General features: G+C 45.5%; 1 protein-coding gene across 1 annotated transcript in view; it reads right to left on the bottom strand.

Annotated features, from left to right (window-relative positions):
- Nucleotides 1-13276, bottom strand: part of NPTN (neuroplastin) — a 64970-nt gene extending 51694 nt beyond the window's left edge. The window contains exons 1-2 of the mRNA XM_075006803.1: nucleotides 12949-13276; nucleotides 3615-3780 (exon numbers count right to left, since the gene is read on the bottom strand). Of these exons, the coding sequence (XP_074862904.1) occupies nucleotides 3615-3780; nucleotides 12949-13276 (494 nt within the window). The remainder of the gene's footprint in view (nucleotides 1-3614; nucleotides 3781-12948) is intronic.
- Between the last annotated feature and the right edge of the window lie 6510 nt (nucleotides 13277-19786).

Genomic DNA, 19786 nt, shown 5'->3' with positions numbered 1-19786 from the left:
TTGGAGGCGATGGTGGAATAACAGTGTCGGATGACCTTGTGCGATGGTAGTGATGGCGCAGCCCTGGATCTGTGTGTTAAACTTGTGGCCTTTGGCCCTGCCCCGAGGACGCATGGCTCTGTTGGGAACGTCGCCTGGGAGTTCTGTACTGCTGATGCTGTTGATGTCGCCCTTGCTCGTAACCCCTGTGGTACTGGGGATGCTGTGGCTGGTACTGGTACCGTCTTTGTTGAGGGTAGTACTTTTTCTTTCTGTATGGAGGGGTGTAAATCGCCAGGGTCCTAAGTGTGGCTCTTGAATCTTTACTGGAATGAAGGACCGAGTCAGTTGATTCAGCAAACAGCTTCTGCGTGTCGAAGGGAAGATCGACAATCTTTGCCTGCAGATCCCTCGGTATACCCGAAGTCTGCAGCCAGGACTCCCTTCGCATTAACACTGCCGTAGCTGTGGAGAGTGCTGCTGTGTCCGCAACATCCAGGACGATCTGAACTCCCGTCGTCGAGGCCGCGTAGCCTTCTTGCACAACGGCCTTGAGCACCGGTTTCTTGTCCTTTGGAAGCGAGTCCATGAGGGAGGTTAACTTAGTGTAGTTGTCGAAATTGTGGTTCGCTAGATACGCTGCATAATTTGCCATTCGCAACAGTAGTGTGGAGGAGGAGTAGACCTTTCTGCTGAACAGCTCTAGCTTCTTGGCATCTTTGTCTGTTCCCCCTGTCTTGAATTGAGATGTCTTTGATCTTTGTTGCGACGACTCCACCACCAAGGAATTTGGTTGTGGGTGGCTGAACAGGAACTCCATGCCCTTCGCCAGCACGAAGTATTTCTTGTCCGCTCTCTTGTGGACAGGCGGAATAGTCGCAGGGGTCTGCCATATCGTAGTGGCGGACTCCAAGATTGCTTCATCAAGCAGTATTGCTGTTCTGGAGGAGGCCGGAGGTCTCAGATTTTTGAGGAGCTTATGGTGTTTCTCTTGCACCTCTGCTGTCTCGATGCCTTACGTGAAGGCCACCCTTTTAAACAGCTCTTGAAACTGTCTGAGATCGTCCGGAGGATGGACGCTCCCCGGGGCCGTAGCCCCGTCCGGGGAGGAGAGCGAGGAACCACTAGGATACGCCTCTCTGGACCCTTCCGGTCCCCGTTAGCGATGGTACATCCGCTCGCTGGAAGCTTGCGAGGGAAAAATCTCAGGGTTCCATAACCAGTTCCCCCTGAGATACTTGAGTCTCTATCCCCGTTCGCGATTGCCCTCGGGGATACGGGACCGTCTCTGGGGATCTTTCCCTGGTAGATTGCCGGTGGTGTCTATGCCCCGCGTGATAGGGGCGACCATGGCAGCATGGGCACTGTTCTTGGGAAGGTGACCTGGACCACTCCCTTGGTGCGTACCCCCTGCGTCTGGGGGAGCGAGATCATTGAGAGACATGGGACACTGGAGAGAGCGATTTGTGATAGTACTCCAGCGGCTCAAACCCCAAGAAGGGTGAAGGTGGTCCCAGCCAGGGCGAGGCTGGTTGTAAAAATGGAGACGGGGGCTCCGGGTAGGCTAGGGGGGACCCCTGCCTTCTAGTTGGAGTCCGCAGCATGAGCGGAGGGCTGAGAGAAAGCAACTCTGCAGCGCCGTCTGGAGAGGGGCTGTGGTGCCTTGTTTTCTGTGCAGCCTTCCCCATCCCTTGAGGGGGCGGCTCCACCCCCTGACGTGCAGGGGATCTCGGCCCCATCTGCGCCGCGCTCGGCACGCTCTTGGGCGGTGCCGCGCTGGCGGTGTCCTCCCATGCCTGCAGGCTGTGTGCCTGCGCGCTCTGCACCGCCGGTTCCCCGGGGGTTGGTGCCGCCGGTACCAGCGCTTGTTTAGCCGCCGCCCTGCCTGCGGTGCGGGGCGGCTGTTTGATCATCGGAGGCTGAGCTGTCTCCACGTGGCTCTCCGTGCCGCCGCCGATCAGCTGTTGCTGCGGCTGGGGGCTGTGCGCTCCTCCCGTCCCGCTCACTGCCGGCAGGGATCGGGTTGGGGAGACGTTCCTCCGTTTTTGCGCTGATGGGGTGAGGGAGGCAGCTTTCCTTTTATGGGCCTCGGAGGGTCCCTCCTGCTGCGGCCGCTCTGGCATGTCTGGCTGGAGGGCCTTGTCGAAGAGCAGCATTTCAAGCCGCATCTCCCTGTCCTTCCTTGCTCTGGCTGTTAATTTTGCACAGAAGGAGCATTTCTGCGTGACATGGGACTCCCCAAGGCACCTTATACAGTGACTGTGCCCATCAGATGCTGGCACTGCCTCTTGGCAAGACTCACATTTCTTGAATCCTGAAGAGGACATTGTTGGTGAGTCTTTTAGTTGTTAATGGGGTACTTAGCACCTTCTCTGTGCTGTTTTCCCCCTCTCGGATAGCCTGCCGTGGCAGGAGGGCTAATGGCCCTAGGCTCCTGGCTCCGGTGCTCTGCTTGTTACTAGGACTGGACTGAATGCCGTCCCGCTTGTTGTTTCTTGTTTTTTTTTTGTTTTGTTTTTTTTGAAAAACAACAACTGGCTAACTTAACAATAGACTAAGAACTTGAAAACTTTAAGGAAAACAGCTAAAACCACTGAATACGCTAACTTGGCCGTAGCCTAGTCAGATTCCGTCTGCAGCCGACGGCGGTTAAAGAGGAACTGGCGGGGACCGGATCGCGCACGTGGCCAGGAGCGCGCAAGGGAGCTGCGCACACCAGCGCATGCGCTGTTCGGCAGAAACTGCTTGGAAGATCCGATCTGCGGCTCCGGGCGAGCCCGACACCTAATGTGGAGCACCCACGGGGACACTCGAAGAAGAATACAGCCTTGCTGACACACATTAAAATAAATTAGCAATATAATTGAAAGTGGTGTGATTATGTAGCGTTATTTTGACAAAGCCTGTGGAATTTTACAGAATTTTAAGATACTGCATGCCAAATTTTTAATTTTTTGATAAAGAATGCCCTCAGGAGTAACAACTCACAAATATTCCAGGCTCCAGCACTAATGCACTAGCCCGGAGTTCAGTCTAAATATTACTGAGCTGACAAAGATGAACCATTATGGTAGTGGAGTTGCACTAGTTCACTTAGCCCATCCATAATTAGCAATTTTGTAATACTCCTTCCTATACTTTAATGACAACTCAGAGCACTGGCTTTCATCTGTCAAGGCACAGAGACTCACCATGTCAGTAATATGCTCTGATCAGCTCTTCTCTTCAGATACAATATGCACACACGCAAGAACACATTTTGCAAGGTACGTACCACATATAATATGCTCAGCTGGGAACTGAAACCAGTGTCTGTACTTCTGTCCTTACAGTCACACCTGCTCCAAGAAAGCTGTGAGGAGCTGTGCTTGGACGTCTGTGCTACGCCCTACTCTGGATAGCTATGGAGATGCCAATCCCTTTCAGAATTAGGGTTTATTTACAATTGTTGAGTTGTTTTGTTGAGGCTAGAAATTGTTCACCCCGCTACCTCAGATGAATCTCACGCAAACTGTCCAGTCACCCTGTAGCAGAGCCAGGACAGAGCTTGAAGTCCTGACTTTGTGCCCTACTTTAATCACAAAACAACCATGCCTGATGCTACAGTGAAGAGAATTCTCCTCTTACAAACTTACTTGTACTCTGTGGTATTGGAATTCTTTTTCGTGCCAGAAATTTCTTCCCCATTCTTCACCCAATAGCTGTAAGTGAGGGGGCTGGGACTGGTTGTGAGGTTACATTGCAGCATGATGGAAGAACTCTCTTGAATGGTCACATCCTCACTGGCATTGATCCTGGGCTCTGGAAAAAAGTGCACATTGAAGAGTCAAAAATCTCAACTAACGCATTGCTAATTTGGGAGACGAAAGAATCAAACTGCTAACCGCTAGCAAAGGCAACAGTTTAAGGACCAGTTTTTCTATAATGAGAAAAAGAAAGGATTTTAGATTTTTCACTTTCACACTTCAAGACATCTTCTACACACCTCAGTATATACAAACCTTTTGTATATAGTGAAATACAAAGAGAGAAGCTGCAAATCGGGTGACTATGCAAACAAAATCAGCTTCTTTTCCTCACCTGCTTAAGGAAGAAAATTATTGTTTCTGGCAATATAATGCACTTATTCAATCAGAAAAAAGTAAATTCTATATCTAGAGCCTTCAAACACAACCAGACTATTTTGGCAAACAACATGCATCTATTTGGGTGTCCAGTTCCCAGGAAGAAACGTATGTCTGACTGCATCCACACTATGAGAAATTTAAGTTTAAGGCAGTTGGCTCAATATTACCACGTGACTGTCTTCACTGTAAATACCATTAGCTCAATTTAGCACTAATATTGATATCACAATATTGTCAGCACCTGCTGGGTGTAGCATCAATTCAGATTAAAAGTTCGAAAAAAAGGCCAGTTGGAAGTGTCTTAAAATCACATTTATTATACTCCAGAGTTGTCCCACAATGCCCCTTGGTGCTCTGCTCTGGCCGCAGCTCTCCAGGTACATGGGAATTAGGTAACAGGAAGATTGTGAATTTCAAATGAGGACCAGGAAGCCTGTGGCTGAGAGATCATGTTTGTATAAGAGCCTGAGAAATGTCTCTCTCTTTCTTTACTATTAGCACTTAGAACCCATCTACCCATTACAAATAGCCCAGCATGGAGTTCATGGTTGTTGTGGGGGGTTGTGCTTGCATAAGAGGCCAGGAAACTACTTCTCAGCAGTTTACATTGTGCATGAACCCCTCTCCCTCCCCCATGGATGCTGCACAGCTGGGGTCTTTTCCACACTCAGCCACATCATGTGGGTAGTCCTCGACACAATAAAAGGACGCGCCTGCTGTTCGGTGCTGGCCATGCTGCTAGGCAGCACCACGCCCTGACTTGTGCATGATTAGGGCTCCAAGGATGGGAAAGATTTTCGGGGGCTTGCTGCCCATGGCAGACAGCTGCTGGTTTGATATTTGTTACAAAATCTTTTTCCTAACATTTCCTATCTTTCTTCATGCTTTGTCCCCTCCCCCCAAAAAACACAGGGTGGAGGGCCAGTTGAGATCGCTGTTTCTGTTGTAAGTTCAGTGTATGAGATTTCACTGCCATACCCCATGTTGGCAATGTCTGTGTAATGAAGGAGGAAGACAAAACAAATTTTTCCCAGCCTCTTCTATCCTCTAACTTTGGACCCCTTCACAGGGAAGAGTGGGTGGAGGGCCAGTTGAGAATACTGTCTGTCCCCCTGTTATTTTTAGGGATCGGATGCAGTCATGGGAGTGGGGACAGTCAGTAGATGGCCACTTGAGAAATCAGTTACAGAAGGGATTTCTGTTAACTTTTTTTGCCATCTGTGGATGCCCTACTTTTCCTTCCTTCCAATGGGAAAATGGACATTTGCTTAACAGGGGAGGGGAATGAGGAAAATGCAACATGGGAAGATGTCAAAGGCCAGCGAGCATACCCAGACTGTTATGGGATGAGGGAACTCTGAAAAAGGTTCCCACAATGCACCGCTGCAACAGTCAAGGTTTGCCAATTGAGTGTAGCAGCAATAAGTCTACATTGTGGGAGCATGTGGGGAGGTGAGGACAGTCAAATTGGAATTTATAATTGCTGGAGTTACAAAACCAATATTGGTAATTGTGATTTTATCTCCTAGTGTAGACGTAGCCTCAGTCTTAGGAACAAGACCATGTCTGTAATGGGGATATGCTCTCTTTATGGTCATCAGTGCAACTGTAACAGTAGAAACCCCTAATGGAAATGGGCAGAATTGCTTTTTCTCCTAGAGGAACTTAGTTCTGCTTGAAGTTAAGTATGTGCTGCACCAGTGGAAACTGGTTTATAAAGTTTTTATCCGGTCCATACAAAAGAGCAGCTTCACCAGTCGGTAGCCAGTAAAGGCTGAAATTCAAGCAAATCCCCAGCGTAGGTTAAGTTGAGAGTCGCAAACCTGAAAGACCTGAACTGGGGTTGAGAGAGTGTTGTCTTTAAAGTGCATAGGAGTAAATTTATGTTGCATTGACTTCTTTGACAAGTACCATACATGGATCTCTAGAATGTTCATTCATGGGACACATGGGTGACGTGTCTACAACCATCTCCTGATGTCTCAGGAGTGCCATAAAGCTAAATGAAAGCAGAAGAAATGTGGAACATGGGCTTCTATTCTAAGTGAATCACATCAACTAAATGCTGCAAAATTCAGGAAATGTGCAATGCTAAGCCAAAAGATGAACTGTGAAGGAAAAGAGATTCCATTAAAGCACCTACATTGCTCCTATTATATGTAATTGCTTGAAATGAATTTATATTCTCCTTGTATTTTCATACTGAGAATTCAAACTTGTGCATTTTTGCCTACATGAGAACAAAAAAGTTTGATGAGGACGTGAACAAAGAACAAAGCTAGCTGAGCAGAAATGTAGTGTTTATACACTACCTAAAGCTCATGTTTATTAAAGCCATTTTATTTCACTCTGAGGAATTTTATTTTATTAATAATTCAACACAACACTCAATGCTATTCCAAAGTCAAAGCCCCCATCCTCATTTTAGTCATGCAGCAAGTCTTCCTGCAAAGCGAATGGACAAGACTTAACATTCCTTATACTTCTGAAGTTAAACTAGCAGAAATTTTTACACACATGTAAGCTTTCTTCATACATTATAAAGACAGCATATCCTCTCTTTTGCAGGCCATCTGTAACTCTGGCCCCATAATTGCAGTCTACATTCAGGCCAGAAGACCCTGCCCAGATATATCCATAACACTTATCACAGGGGTTGTCTACATTACACTTCGAAGGGGGCATGGTAATCAGCACAAGCAGGGAACAGCAATGAGGTGCTGTGATGCACGTGTTGGGAGCAAGGGCACTTCAAAGATGTGCAGGTACTTTGAGATGCCCACAGCTACACAGCTTGCCAGTGCCTCAAAGTTGCTAACTTCCAAATTCCCATGGCAAGACTTAGCCTAATGAGATGCTGCGATGCGTATGCAGTACCTCATTACTATTCCTTGATCGGGCTGATTTCCATGCCCCGTTCAAAGAAGGGGGCTAGTGTAGACAAGCCTACAGTGTTGTGTCACACAATATACGAATTGCGACAGTATGCAAGTCAGTTGCACAGCATAATCTACACACATCTTTCCAGTATGTAACAAGTACTGGAGAGGAAAGGGGACTCCCTGGCTCCTGGGGGAAGTAGAGTCTCACCCCACAGAGAAAATTGAACATTTGTTGTCCATTAACACAAGTGGGCTGAAAAGGTTCTATTATAAGGCTGTGTGGAACAGTAGCCAATAAGGACGAGAGTTTCCAGTATGGGCTGCAATTGTAGTTGAGGGGACAAAGCTCCCACTTGTACAGCAGTTGGAGTGAAAAGGTTTTTTAAGGGGCTTTTTAAATCAGCAGGAAAGAATATATTTCCTGTCTTTACTCAAATTGGACTGGGAATGTCCTTAATCTTATTTAAGAGGAAGCATTTTCTTGTTCACTCAGGTTGAATGTGATTGCAACAACAGTATGAAACACATGAGAGTTACATACTCTACTGGCAATATTCTATTTTCTGAAGCCATTTCAACCCTGAGTGGCAGTGAGACTTTGTAAGTTGAATGACTCCAACCACGTATATGAAGCCTTTCAGAAATTATTATTGGGAACGTGAAAATTATGAATTATACCCTTAAATTTGAAAGCAGCATTATGCATAATTAAGAGCTAATATCCAAGACCAGTGAATTCTGAAAGCTGGCCACTGGCGCTACGAGTGAATAAAATGTTTTCCAAACTACAAAAAGCAAGTAATTTTTCTACTGAGATCAAAGAAAAGTCTTGCCTACCTTCAAACTAAAAAATTAAGTAATGAAATAAAAGTTTAAAAAATAACTTTTTTAGGTCAGCTTAGAAAAATGCTAATATTGCAGAATAAAAGAATTTCCTTTGCATTCCAGTCAGTAAGAGAGGAAGCTGCAACTAGGTTGACAGGTGAGGGTGTGGTTTATGCCAACATCCATATAGTTCCTAATTAAGAATACCTGAAAGTCAGTGAAATTCAGAGTCAGTGCCATATGCCTTGCTGACAGCTATTTTAAACATATTTGGAGTATAGATCAAGTCACACCATGTCTGCTGAAGACTCACCTTGTAAAGCACTTTGGAAAGCAAATGATTAACTTGAATGGGGGAAAAAAGGCAATGTGAAGGTTGTTTTTTCGTATTATAACAATAATATAATACTTCCCCTTCTTGCTGCTGCAACATAGGGCAAAGTGAGAAATCTCACTACTGATGCCCAATAAGCCCCTTACAACAACCACTTAACACCTGCATATCTTTGCATAGCCAACCTATTAGAATTAGGAAGGAAATCTCTGTATTGCAGTTATTTAGAAGTCCCTGTACTAACCATTCCCCTCCCAGACACAATGCTGCAGCTATTAAAATGCTGGGAGTTTCTTCTTTCTTCTTTCACAGGACCTCTACCACTACTGTTCATTTTTGCCCACTATGTCCTGCAATATGAATTTTACCTGTGCATGGGCCTCGAGATCAGGTTCTCGAAGGAAAATCATTTGCTTTCACAATTCCACCACTACTCTTCTCTCCTTTCACACCCCAATATCATTCTCAATGAGCATGCACAGAATCCAAACAAAACACACCATCAACTGTGGAAATACTTTGACAGAAACAACGCTTTGAAGCAATATTAACTCAATTTCAGGGAATTTTGTAAACAGACAGCAGCTTTATAAGAACTGACTGATATTTGCTTCTGTTTTACAGGAAATTTTCATTTAATATTGAAAGAAATATACTCCGTTTTACATATGTCAATGAACTATTAATAGCATTGTCCTGTTAAAAGAGGAAACTGGTAAAACAAGTATCCTGGACACTGTAATAGCAAACTGGGTATGCTTAAAGAGAGTCGTTAGCAGAGGCAGTCTGATGCTGTCCGCAGCACACACATTATGGTGGCTGTTAGAAGAGAGCACACCCTACAGTATGACTCGAATGGAAGCAAACATGACACTATCCAAGAATGCTACCAGCAAAAAGAAAGTAATGGAAAACAGTTTTAATCTAGTCTGTAGGCAGAGAAGATGCATGTAACAGAATTTTAATCCGAAAATGCTTTATTTTCCAAATGTTTTTGATATTCAGCCAACACAACCATTTTAGCTCTCTTCTTCTGTATGCTGATGATCTGGAACTCAGAACAAGTAAGCTTCTTGGGACTTTAACGGCTGCCTCTGCCCATTTATATCTATTCTTACCCACCTGTCAGTTACAGAGCAACATCTGTGATATGTCACTTAAAAGTTTGTGCCACTGAATGAAATAATGGCAACCACGTTAACAACAAGCCTTTTTCCAGGACTTGTTGAGTGCTTTCATATCTACCCTGGGAATATATGGAAATTACTGAATGTAGATGTTTGAAGCAGGAAAAGTTGAAGACTGAGAACGTAACAAAGTGGTCAGCCATTAGGGAACTCTTAAGTATTAAGCTTAAACAGATCTGTAAAAGAACAGAAAAAACAAGCAGGCATTTCTGTTTAGTTCTGAGGAGATAATGCATTGTGGAAGGGGTACAGGGTTACATGTGCACCATAAAAAACCCCCCTCAGTTCAAACAGGTGCATGCTGAAGAGTCTCATAAGGAAGGTACAGTTCGGATTTTCCATTTAAGGTCTCAATTATACATAGCTATTTTTAAAATTGAATGCAACTGTAATCCACCATCATCTGGAAAGGCATCAATGCATTCTCTTTTGATATTAGCCAATGGCATTTTGTTTTTAGCCACCACAATTAAAGCAGGTTCTACTAGCTTACTGTGTCTATTTTTGAATACCCAAGGTGCTAGTGTCATATGAGACCAGCAGAAAACTCAAACACCGTTTAAATCAGAAGCCTTCGTTTTGAATACTATTTAATACTCTATGGGCTCATCTACACGAGCACCCTCCTTTGAAGGGGCATATAAACAAGCCCGAGCGGTGAATAGCAATGAGGTTGCATGGCATAAGCAGCACCTCACTAGCATAATTTTCACCACACCAACTTTGAAGCGCTGTCAAGCAGTCCAGCTGGGGGCACTTCGAAGTGCTCAAACTACTCCAAAGTTCCCTTACTTCCAAAACACGTTGGGAGTAGGGGAACTTTGAAGTTGTGCAGGTACTCTGAAGTGCCACAGCGAGACTGCTCGCTGACACACTGAAGTCAGCGACTTCGAAATGTGTGTGGTGAGAATTATGCTAATGAGGTGCTGTATATGCAGCACAGAACCTCATTGCTATTCACTGCTCAGGCTCATTTACATACCCCCTTTGAAGGAGGGGGCTAGTGTAGACGAGCCATATAAGATGCATTTATCCAAATAAAGTTATAGTGCACGGAGTAGAAACTGCCCTATTGCGTTCTGCCTGTGTAATCTAAACACCCTGGGACACTTCAGACTTGTATTTCTGCCTTGCTGGTACAGCTTGAGTTTCTTTAGCTAGGGCTCCCTTCAGCTCCATTTCCAGTGTACAGTCACCTAGAGGTTTAAACCTTAGAGCTCAGATTCCCACAAACCGTAGCAGCTCAAGCCTCCCTTGTGGATGTGTTGGAGAAAAACACTGACCTCACCAAAATTAAATGAAACAAAAAAAAATAGGGGAGTGCCACAGTCACAAGGTACTTGGCAATATAGTCATAATACACAATCCAAAATTAGGACACATTGGATAGTTGAACTGCAAGTATGCAAGAGCAAAGACGGGCTTCTGACAGGAAAGAGATGGAAGCTCAGAATCTCCATCCAGATAAAAAAAAGCTTAGTTTCAAATAATATATTTGAGGGAGAAAACACAATCTGAAACATTTTCACAAGGACTCACCCTAAGTACATGCTTCAAGAACTTAAAGTAGCTTTTTCATTCAAAAAAAGGTCTCCCACCTCCAAATGACTGCTAAAAGGAGACTGGGTAGGCAAGGAATAGAGATGGGAAATACAACAGACCCGCAGGGGCAACACACGGTGGGCATATTGTGCACCTAGTCTCTCCTGTTTCATATCTTTATTGGACCAACTTCTACTGATGACCTGCAGAAGAGCTCTGCCTGGTTCAACAGTTTGTCTCTCTGAACAACAGAAGTGGGTCCAATAAAAATATTACCTTCCCCACCTGGCCACTCTAATATCCTGAGACCAATATAGGTACAACTACACTCTGTCAGAGATAGGAGTCCAGCTTCCAAGAGACAGGACAATTCAGCTTTGCCTTGAGCGAACACAGGCCTGCGTGAAATCAGAAGGCACTTGCTGTGACTGACGTTAATAACTTACAGGTATGTGTCAAGTGTGACCTCTAAGGGCTAGGAAGAGGTTAAGTCTTAGGGCTGGAAGCCAAACAGGTGTGTCAAGTCAAACAACTCAGTGATCCTTGGGTTTAAAATTAAATCCATGTCATTGGGTTAATTCTGTTTATTTTTCCACATACATTCATGTTCTTTCCATTTTCCAGAGAGAGGTTCTCGGCTCCACCAGTACTGACTGCAGCAGGTCGCCTGTTTTCTGCCAAAATCATTTTCATATTGCAGCACAGTAATACTCCGATAGTTCAGCTTGTACCTCACCTGCACACTAGCTACCAGGTTTACATCTGAATGGGGGCTCCTTCAAGCTATGTCTAGACTGAAGAGATCTGTTAGCAAAAGATACACAAATGATTTGCTCAATCTGCATATCTCCTGCTGATAGTTCTGTCAAGAGAGGCTTTCCCAACATTTTGCCTATCTACACTGGGCCAAATGTCAGGAAAACCCCCTCTGCTGACACCAGCCTTCTTCCTCAAGGAACGATGATTACCAGGAGGTCAGCAGAGGGCTCCTGGAGCAGCGGACTTCTGTCGGGAGACGTCTGGGCTCCCAACAGAAGCCCACAATCTAGACATAGCCTCAGCTACAACATCAATTTGTCAGATGTCATTATACAATCTGAGAGTTTGAGTTATCCAATATGAAGCTCAATAAGATGTTGTAGGTTGGAGCTAGACACTACATTTCTATGCTACTGCAGTTAACGTATACAGACTAGTGTTAAAAGATAACATCCAGCCTCTGTTATTGACAGCCCTAAACAGTGAGATATTTACACTAACCAAAAACCCTCCTTCACCTTCTGCTCCACATGCTCGTACACAGTTAGGTCTCTGCACACATCTCACTGCAAGCGTGTGATAAACAGCCTGCATCTACAATTACTACATCCAAGAGAAAGCAAATGGTATTCTTCTTAGTCGGGAGTTATTTGGCTAAAGCTTGTGCACAGTAAGTTGATAACATCCCTCCACTTGGAGTGTTACTTACTTTCACACCACCATGTAAGAACAGCTGCATCAGTAAGGTGCTGCTGTATGAGAGAATGTTAGGATACATTTTGTTTAGAAGAGAGAAGAATTTCCATGACTTTATGGAAAACCTCACGGCTTTAGAAGTCACACGTAACAAAGTTAAAATGGGAAGGATTTGTACAGGAACTTATGAACTCAAAACCATGTACCTGAGTAAGCTATTCAGGGATTCCAAGAAAACAGAAAAAATAAAAGTGGTTAGCTCACAAAGAATAAAAACACAAAACAGAAAGGCACTGATGAAGGAGCCAGCGATAGGATGCAGGAGACCTACTATAAAAAGTAAAGGGGAGTGGAAGAAAAAAAAAATCCAACATTGAGCTTGTTTTCCCACAGGTGCTACAGCACAGTTCCATAGATTTCCCCAAGTCCTTTGATCCTATGGAAGAGAGAGACAGAAAAAGGTGGCAGACACTTTCAAGCACTACAACTGGAGGAACAATCTTGGGTTCAAAAAACAAGACAAAGGGGGGTAATATCCAGGGTCATGGGGGGAGGAGAAGGATCACTGGACTGCCTCTAGTTACTACAGTACTACTACTGTAGGGTGCTGAACTCACTCTGAAGGACGCTTATCGTAGCCTGTGCTCGAATCCACGTTATGGAGGGATTTTGCCTCAAGTCATTCCTCCTGGGATCGTTGCTGGCCCTGCACTCGTAAGTCCCAGAGTCTTCCAGTGTAAGGCGAGTTATTCTCAGCACACTCACGCCGTTCGCCCCGTAAGCGGTGTTAATGGTGACACGGCGCTTCCGAGCACCATCCCACAGCTGTTTGAAAGACTCAGCCCGGTTGACTTCAGCATACCACCACTGGATCTCTGGAGTGGGTTTCCCAACCACGTCACAGTACAGCTCAAAGGCATCCCCTGTGAGTTTAGTTTCTGACATGGGCGACTTGACAAACCCAGCTAGAGGGAGGGGCAGCAGAAATGTAGTGATAGACTAGCAGAAAACAACAGATGTTATAAAGAACAAAGCAAGTGAGTTGCAGAAAACAAAGGATTAGATAACAGACATCATCATTTACAGTAACAGGTGCTAACAAGACTTTTATAGAAAGAAAGCACAACACACTGACCACTTGCAAACTTTGTTAGCTTGAAGGTGTATTATGGTTTTCATACCACAACATACCTTACTCAAGGAACAGTTCTTGGGAGACTACCAGAATCAGCATTTTAAGATGGATTTTCTACGGTGTCAAACTGGATTATAGGAGGCTGTATCAGGAGAACCACACACAGCAAACACATAACCCCTTTTGGAACTGGACAGTGAAGCAAAAGCATCAGAGAGCTATGGGTAAGCAGACTGCAAATTATGGGGCTCTCTTGCTAGCTTCTTGAACTGTTTGGTTTACAAGTGTCCAACAGTAGCCTTTCCCTTGTTCATTCTCAGCACTCTCACTAAAACAGACACCTATTCAAACACCAACTACAGAAAAAGAGCAAGCTTCTGTCCTATACAGCTTTCCACATGAATTCTACTCTCCATTTTTTCTGTCTATGATGAACTTATGAGGCAGGGAATTCCCTTCAATGTAAGTGACCTACTTGCCCTCAGTAACTAGATTATTGCAGCTAGAAGCAGTAGATTCTCCTACCACTGCAATGCATGATAGGAATTTTTCTTACACATTCAAAATGGTAAAATTATTTCACTAATTGAGAAACTGTCAGTACTGAATAACTATATAGGTTAAAAGTGAAGTCATTTTGTAAGAGTTGAACAGTTGTAATTCATACCAAAACCACTGGGAGACCCTTCTGTGACATCAATTTCCCTGTTTACTAGAATTACTCTATCAATGCATTTGACTATGTTTTAAGTTGTTCATCAAGTCCTATTTCGGAAGTTACCCAACTGAAACTAGTACAGATTTAAAGCCAGTTTTTTTGTATACAAAAAATTCTGGAAAAAGCAGCAAGCCAGCTAGCTTATGCAGCCAAACCTGTCATATCTATGCTGGATTCTCTCTAGGCACCAGGGAGCAGAGAGGGCAGACCTGTACACCATGAATAAAATAGACATATCAGCAGGATCGGCCTCCCCAGCCCCAAACAATTCCTTACAGAAAGTGGTGTGGGAAAACAAGCCTTTGGTCTCTGCTATAAGGGATAGGGTAGAAGAGGAATGTGATGCTTAGCTCCACAAAGCACACTGGTTAGATGAATTTTTTTTCAGTCCCTTGTCAGACGGTTTGAACCACAACCCTTTACTCTTGCTCCAAAGTTCGTTCCTTCGTTTGCTACTCAATACACTTCTGATGAACGGGGGTAAAATGAAATCCAAACGAACAATAATTGTATACTGGGAAGTTAATATTACAACAAGCATCTCTCTAAGAGGAATTATGCATGTTATTCCAGCCACCCATAATTGAAGTATGGATAAGAAAATCTTTGCTTTTGATTCCAGCACTTTCAGAGCAACTGAGCTAACCCATTACGTGTTATTTAAACAAGGCCTAAAATTCTGCATGTGCGTTTAAGCTAGGCATAAACTGTGTCAATCAAGAACCATTTTGGTAGTTCACCAGGAGCCCTCACACTACATCTAACTTCATTTTTAAGTAAATATCAACTGCCTCAATCTTCAAGACCAGAGTGTTGATTGTGAGATTAGAGGTCTCAATACAAAGCTCCAACTTGATCTGAGTAACCAGATCTGTAATCTCTGCAGACAGCTGCTCATACCGCATTCAAAGAAACTGAAAGCTACCTTTTAGAACTACTTGAGATGGTAGCAGAGAGGTAGCAGTGTTGTCTGCATTCTAACAAAACACAACAGCAGTAACACAGAGGCCTACTTTTTTTCTGGGCCTCTGTACTTACAGATGTCAGTGTGTACTGGAAATGCTACTGATCTGATGAGGTGGGTCTGTCCCATGAAAGCTCATCACTGAATAAATCATTGTGAAGTTTTTAAAGTGCTACATTACTGCTGTTTTGTTTCACTTGAGATGGGTTTCAAAGACAGGCATCTCAGATGGGGTCTCCTATCTGGAACAGCACAGAAGCTGCAGTTGCACACACTCCAGTTAAACATGAATTAACATCTCCCACTGGCGTTCTACATAGCCCTGCAAGTGAAAATATTCTGCCATGAACATAAGAGAGCTTAGCATTAAACCACAAGGCTACATCTACACTAGAAACATCTGTTGACAGAGCTGGGAAAGCTCATCACCTAATAAATTACTTTGTTAGTCTTTCAAGTGCCACTAGTCTGCTCTTTTGCTTTGTTAACGAGTACAACTCCAACTATAAAGCAGTTTGGCGAAGTGATCTGCTCTGCTGACAGATTGCTTCCGCACAGTCAGGCCTCTCTAACGACAGGTGGAGACCTGGAAGCCCACAGATGTAGTCACATGGCCAACAAACCCTCCCAGGTCAGCCAGCACCATGAGCCCTTAAAGAGGTCCCCCCAAAACAGCCACCCCCTGCAGTCCCGAGCCTGTGCCACACCAGGAGGAACACCACAGGTGGGTGCAGCGACAGCACAACACCCGAGGCAGCCCCCTGCTCCAACCACCAAGCCACAGGCCAGGACCAGACCCCAGAGGAGCTGCAGCAGCTGCTGCTCATCCTGGCTGCAGTGGTCATTTACCTGTTCCAGAGGCCTGTGCACCCCCACACCATGGGGGGCCCTGAGCCTGAAGCAGTGGTGGTGCCTCCCCCAGATGCCCCACCTGACCATCAGGCAGGTATGGTGGTACCCAACAAGTGCTGACTGGTGGGACCGGGTCAAGCTAGGCAAACGGGATGACTGGCACTGGGTCCCAAACTTTCAGATGTGCAAAGCCACCTTCCTTGAGCTCTGCACCTTGTTTGCCCCACCCTACACCAGGGGGACATGCGGCTGCCACATGCCATCCCTGTCGAGAAACATGTGGCCATGGCCCTGTGGAAACTTGCCACCCAGGACAGTTACTGCTCTGCCAGGAATAAGTTTGAGGTGTACAGGTCCACTGTCAGGGCTGTGGTCATACAGGTAAGGCACCTGGATCCCCAAGCCTTACCATGGGGGGGACCCAAAGTAGGAGGCAGGGGAGGGGTGGGAGAGCCAAGGGGGAGCCCCATCCCCGAGGTAATGCGCCATCCCACTCTAGCACATGCCTGCCATAGCAGGGGGCTCCTGGAGGGGACAGGAGGGCCTTGGAGGGATGGGCAGCCATGGGCTAGCCCCCCTCAGCCCCTCACATGTGCGCCTAGTCTCTGCCCCTTAAAGGTTGTCAGGGCCATCAGCCATATCCTGCTGCAGAGGGTCACCCAGCTTGGGGATGTGGAGGCAGTCATGGTTGACTTCACAACACTGGGATTCCCGAACTGCATTGTTGCGCTCGCTGGCGCACACATTCCCATCTGTGCCCCAGACCACAGTGCAGGCTGCTTCTTGAACCGCAAGGGGTACCACTCGGTTGTCATTCAGGCCCTGGTAGGACACCAGGGATGCTTCACCAACGTGTACGACAGCTGGTAGGGCAGGGCCCGTGACATGACTTTTTTTTTAGGAACTCGAGCCTCTGCTGGAGGATGGAGGAGCACACGTGTCCCAATGGGAGATGCCCATGAGGGATGCCACCGTGCTGCACAGCAATCTGGTAGATGCAGCATATTCCCCCTGCCCTGGCTCCTGCGGCCATACACTGGATGCCTGTCAGGAGCTATTTATTGCCCGCCTCAACTGGCTCCTGCTGACAACAGAGCAGGCTTTTGGACGTTTGAAGGGTTGATTCAGATGTCTGCACATGCAGCTGGGACATGGGGGGTGCAGAACGTCCCAACGGTGGTGGGCACATGCTGCATACTCCACAATATAGCAGACAACAAAAATGAGGACTTCCTCCAAGGCTGGCTGTCAGATGCCGCCTCCATGTATGACAAGCCAGGTGCAGGACCCAACCGCCAGGCCCACTGTGATGGGGCGCAGATACGGGAGGCCCCACCAGTGACGAGGGACACGGGAGGGTTATTGAACACCACGTTTACTGCACATAGGTGATCACTTGTTTCTAACAGAAAATGAACACCTGTAACCTGGACAGTGGGAAAACTTCAAAAATGATTAACCATATACATTGTGGGGGGCACCTTAGCCCAGAGTGGGTGTGGAGGGTGGCTGGGACACATGGTGTCTGCACAACCCCTGCTGCCCTGGGTTCAGGGATCACATCGGGGCTGGGAGGCCTGGTGGGACGATGGGGTCTAGCATGGGTGAGGGGTCTGGGTGCCGATGGCAGACATTATCCAGGCTGTCAGGTCAAGGACCACCTGAGGAAGGGACAATGGGGCACCAGGGGTGGAGGGGAGAAGAGGGGGCAAGGGCATGGAAGGGCGGAGGAGCTGGCTGGGGGTCCCTGGGTTGCCTGGGCCTGTCAGTCACCCATCAGTGCAACCACATGGCCCATGAGCTCTGCCCAGCACTGTTCCCTCCACTCCTGCCATGGAGGACCCTCTCTGGTCGACAGAAGCGTCTACACTGCACTTCTGTCAACAGAACTCTGTAGGCAGAGTGTTATTCCTCAAATTTTGGAGGGATAACACCGTTGAGACAAATGCAGACTGTCGAAAGAACGCTTTGTGAGTGTAGACGCTCCCTAAGTTATGCCTGACAAAAGGCCCCTTCTGTCAACAAAACTCTCTAGTGTAGACACAGCCTAAGTGAAGAGATAAACTAAAACTACATTCTACCACATAGGATATTTAGGGTTTGCAAAACAGCTCCCTCCACAAAAGGATGGAACCCTGGAAGGATTTTCAAGTGAGAAGGCAGGGGAAACCTCTCCACACAAAGCATACTCTGAAAATGCCTTATTAGTAAGAGACTAGTAGCATGATTAGAAATGTCACACAAGTTTATCAACTTTTACATGTGACTTAGCACCCTGCATTTTTACTGGTTCAGTAACAGCTACACACCAAATGATATCAGCAAGTTTCAGGCAGTACTTTCACTGACCCATTTCTTACAAGGAAAGAGTTCCAGGGAGCAGCTATAAGCAGAGATGAAATTCATCCACATCACTTGGATTACTCAAAAATAGAATATGCACATAGAGCACTTTCCATAATGGAAGAAAAGATCAGAAACTTAACTGAAGAATTCTTGCTGCTTGGCAATTGTCAAAATTTGCCTTAAAATGTACAAAACCAAGTAAACAGAAGGACACTGTACCGATTTCACTGCTTATGTAAGAGGCTTCTGGAGCCAGAAAGTTTTCCTTACTTGGTTTTGCCCCATGGCATGTACACACTTGAAGGGTTTTGTAGCATGACACAAAGGCAAATATTCAGAAGGGAGTGCTAAAGGATGAACAACGTATTCTTAAGACGCCCCCAAAAGAAGCTTATTCTCTATACAGATGAGGCAGGGAAACTGGTCAAAAAGTTCACATCTTAAAATTGCCTTCCTTCAGATTTTCTAGCCTACAGATTTAAAACTGAATGCACCCTGGTCACATCAGTGACTTTTGAGAATCCCAAAAATGATTCTGTGAGAATTACAGTCTTACTTGGACTTTGCAAATGTCATGATGGCACACCTGGCCTAACTAAATCACATAAAAATTGGGCTTATATTTGATGCTGATGCTGTATAGAGCAAAGGAGATAAGGGAGTGGGAGAGGCATATATTTAACTGAGGTCTTTAGTCCATCTAGCAGATGATCAAAGAAAAGGCTCTGTGGACCTTTTGCAAAGTTACAGAATAACTGTGGTGTACTAGGCAAAAAGAGCTCAGGCATGATATCCCGAGAATAAACAAATGGCAATGCTTGCAAGAAACAGTCTCATTTTCAATAAGGTGCATGATATGGAAGTTGAGCTTAATTACAATCACTGGTAAATTACTGACTGCTATGTATGCTGCCAGGGAGAGAAATGCACCACAGAAAAAAACAAAAGCTGTCTCCTGTAGGTGGTGGCACTGAGAAGCCCCTCATCACAAGATTTACCACCAAGCCTCAATATGGTTCCATAGTGCCATGGAGGAGAAGGCAGATGACACTACAAAATACAGCAGGAAGCTCTGCATTTCTGGGTAACATTTACTTGCTGTTATCAACCTAAATTTATCTCTGAATGTTTGTAATTTATTTCTTCTACAGCACTGTTCTTCAGATTACATTACAAGTTCAATAGCTAAGATTTTTTTCTGGAAAGTATATAAGACAGTGCTCAGGAGCAATATTCTCTCATCTTTTCCATCCATGTGTGGAATAAATGTCTGTATACACCAAGGCATGTAGGAATATGCACCATCAACATAACCAAAAACCCTAGCTGGGGCGCTGCCGTGCTATCAGCTGCGTCTTACTTGCCACTGAGTGGCCACCAAGAAGAAGAAACCAATCAGCAGGATGGCATGTGAATCTTTCCTGAGTGTTCACAAAAGCA

The sequence above is a fragment of the Carettochelys insculpta genome, chromosome 12 (assembly GCF_033958435.1).
Source record: "Carettochelys insculpta isolate YL-2023 chromosome 12, ASM3395843v1, whole genome shotgun sequence".
NCBI lineage: Eukaryota > Metazoa > Chordata > Testudines > Carettochelyidae > Carettochelys > Carettochelys insculpta.
The sequence above is the reverse complement of the archived record's forward strand: the minus strand, read 5'-3'. Positions and strand labels throughout refer to the sequence as shown.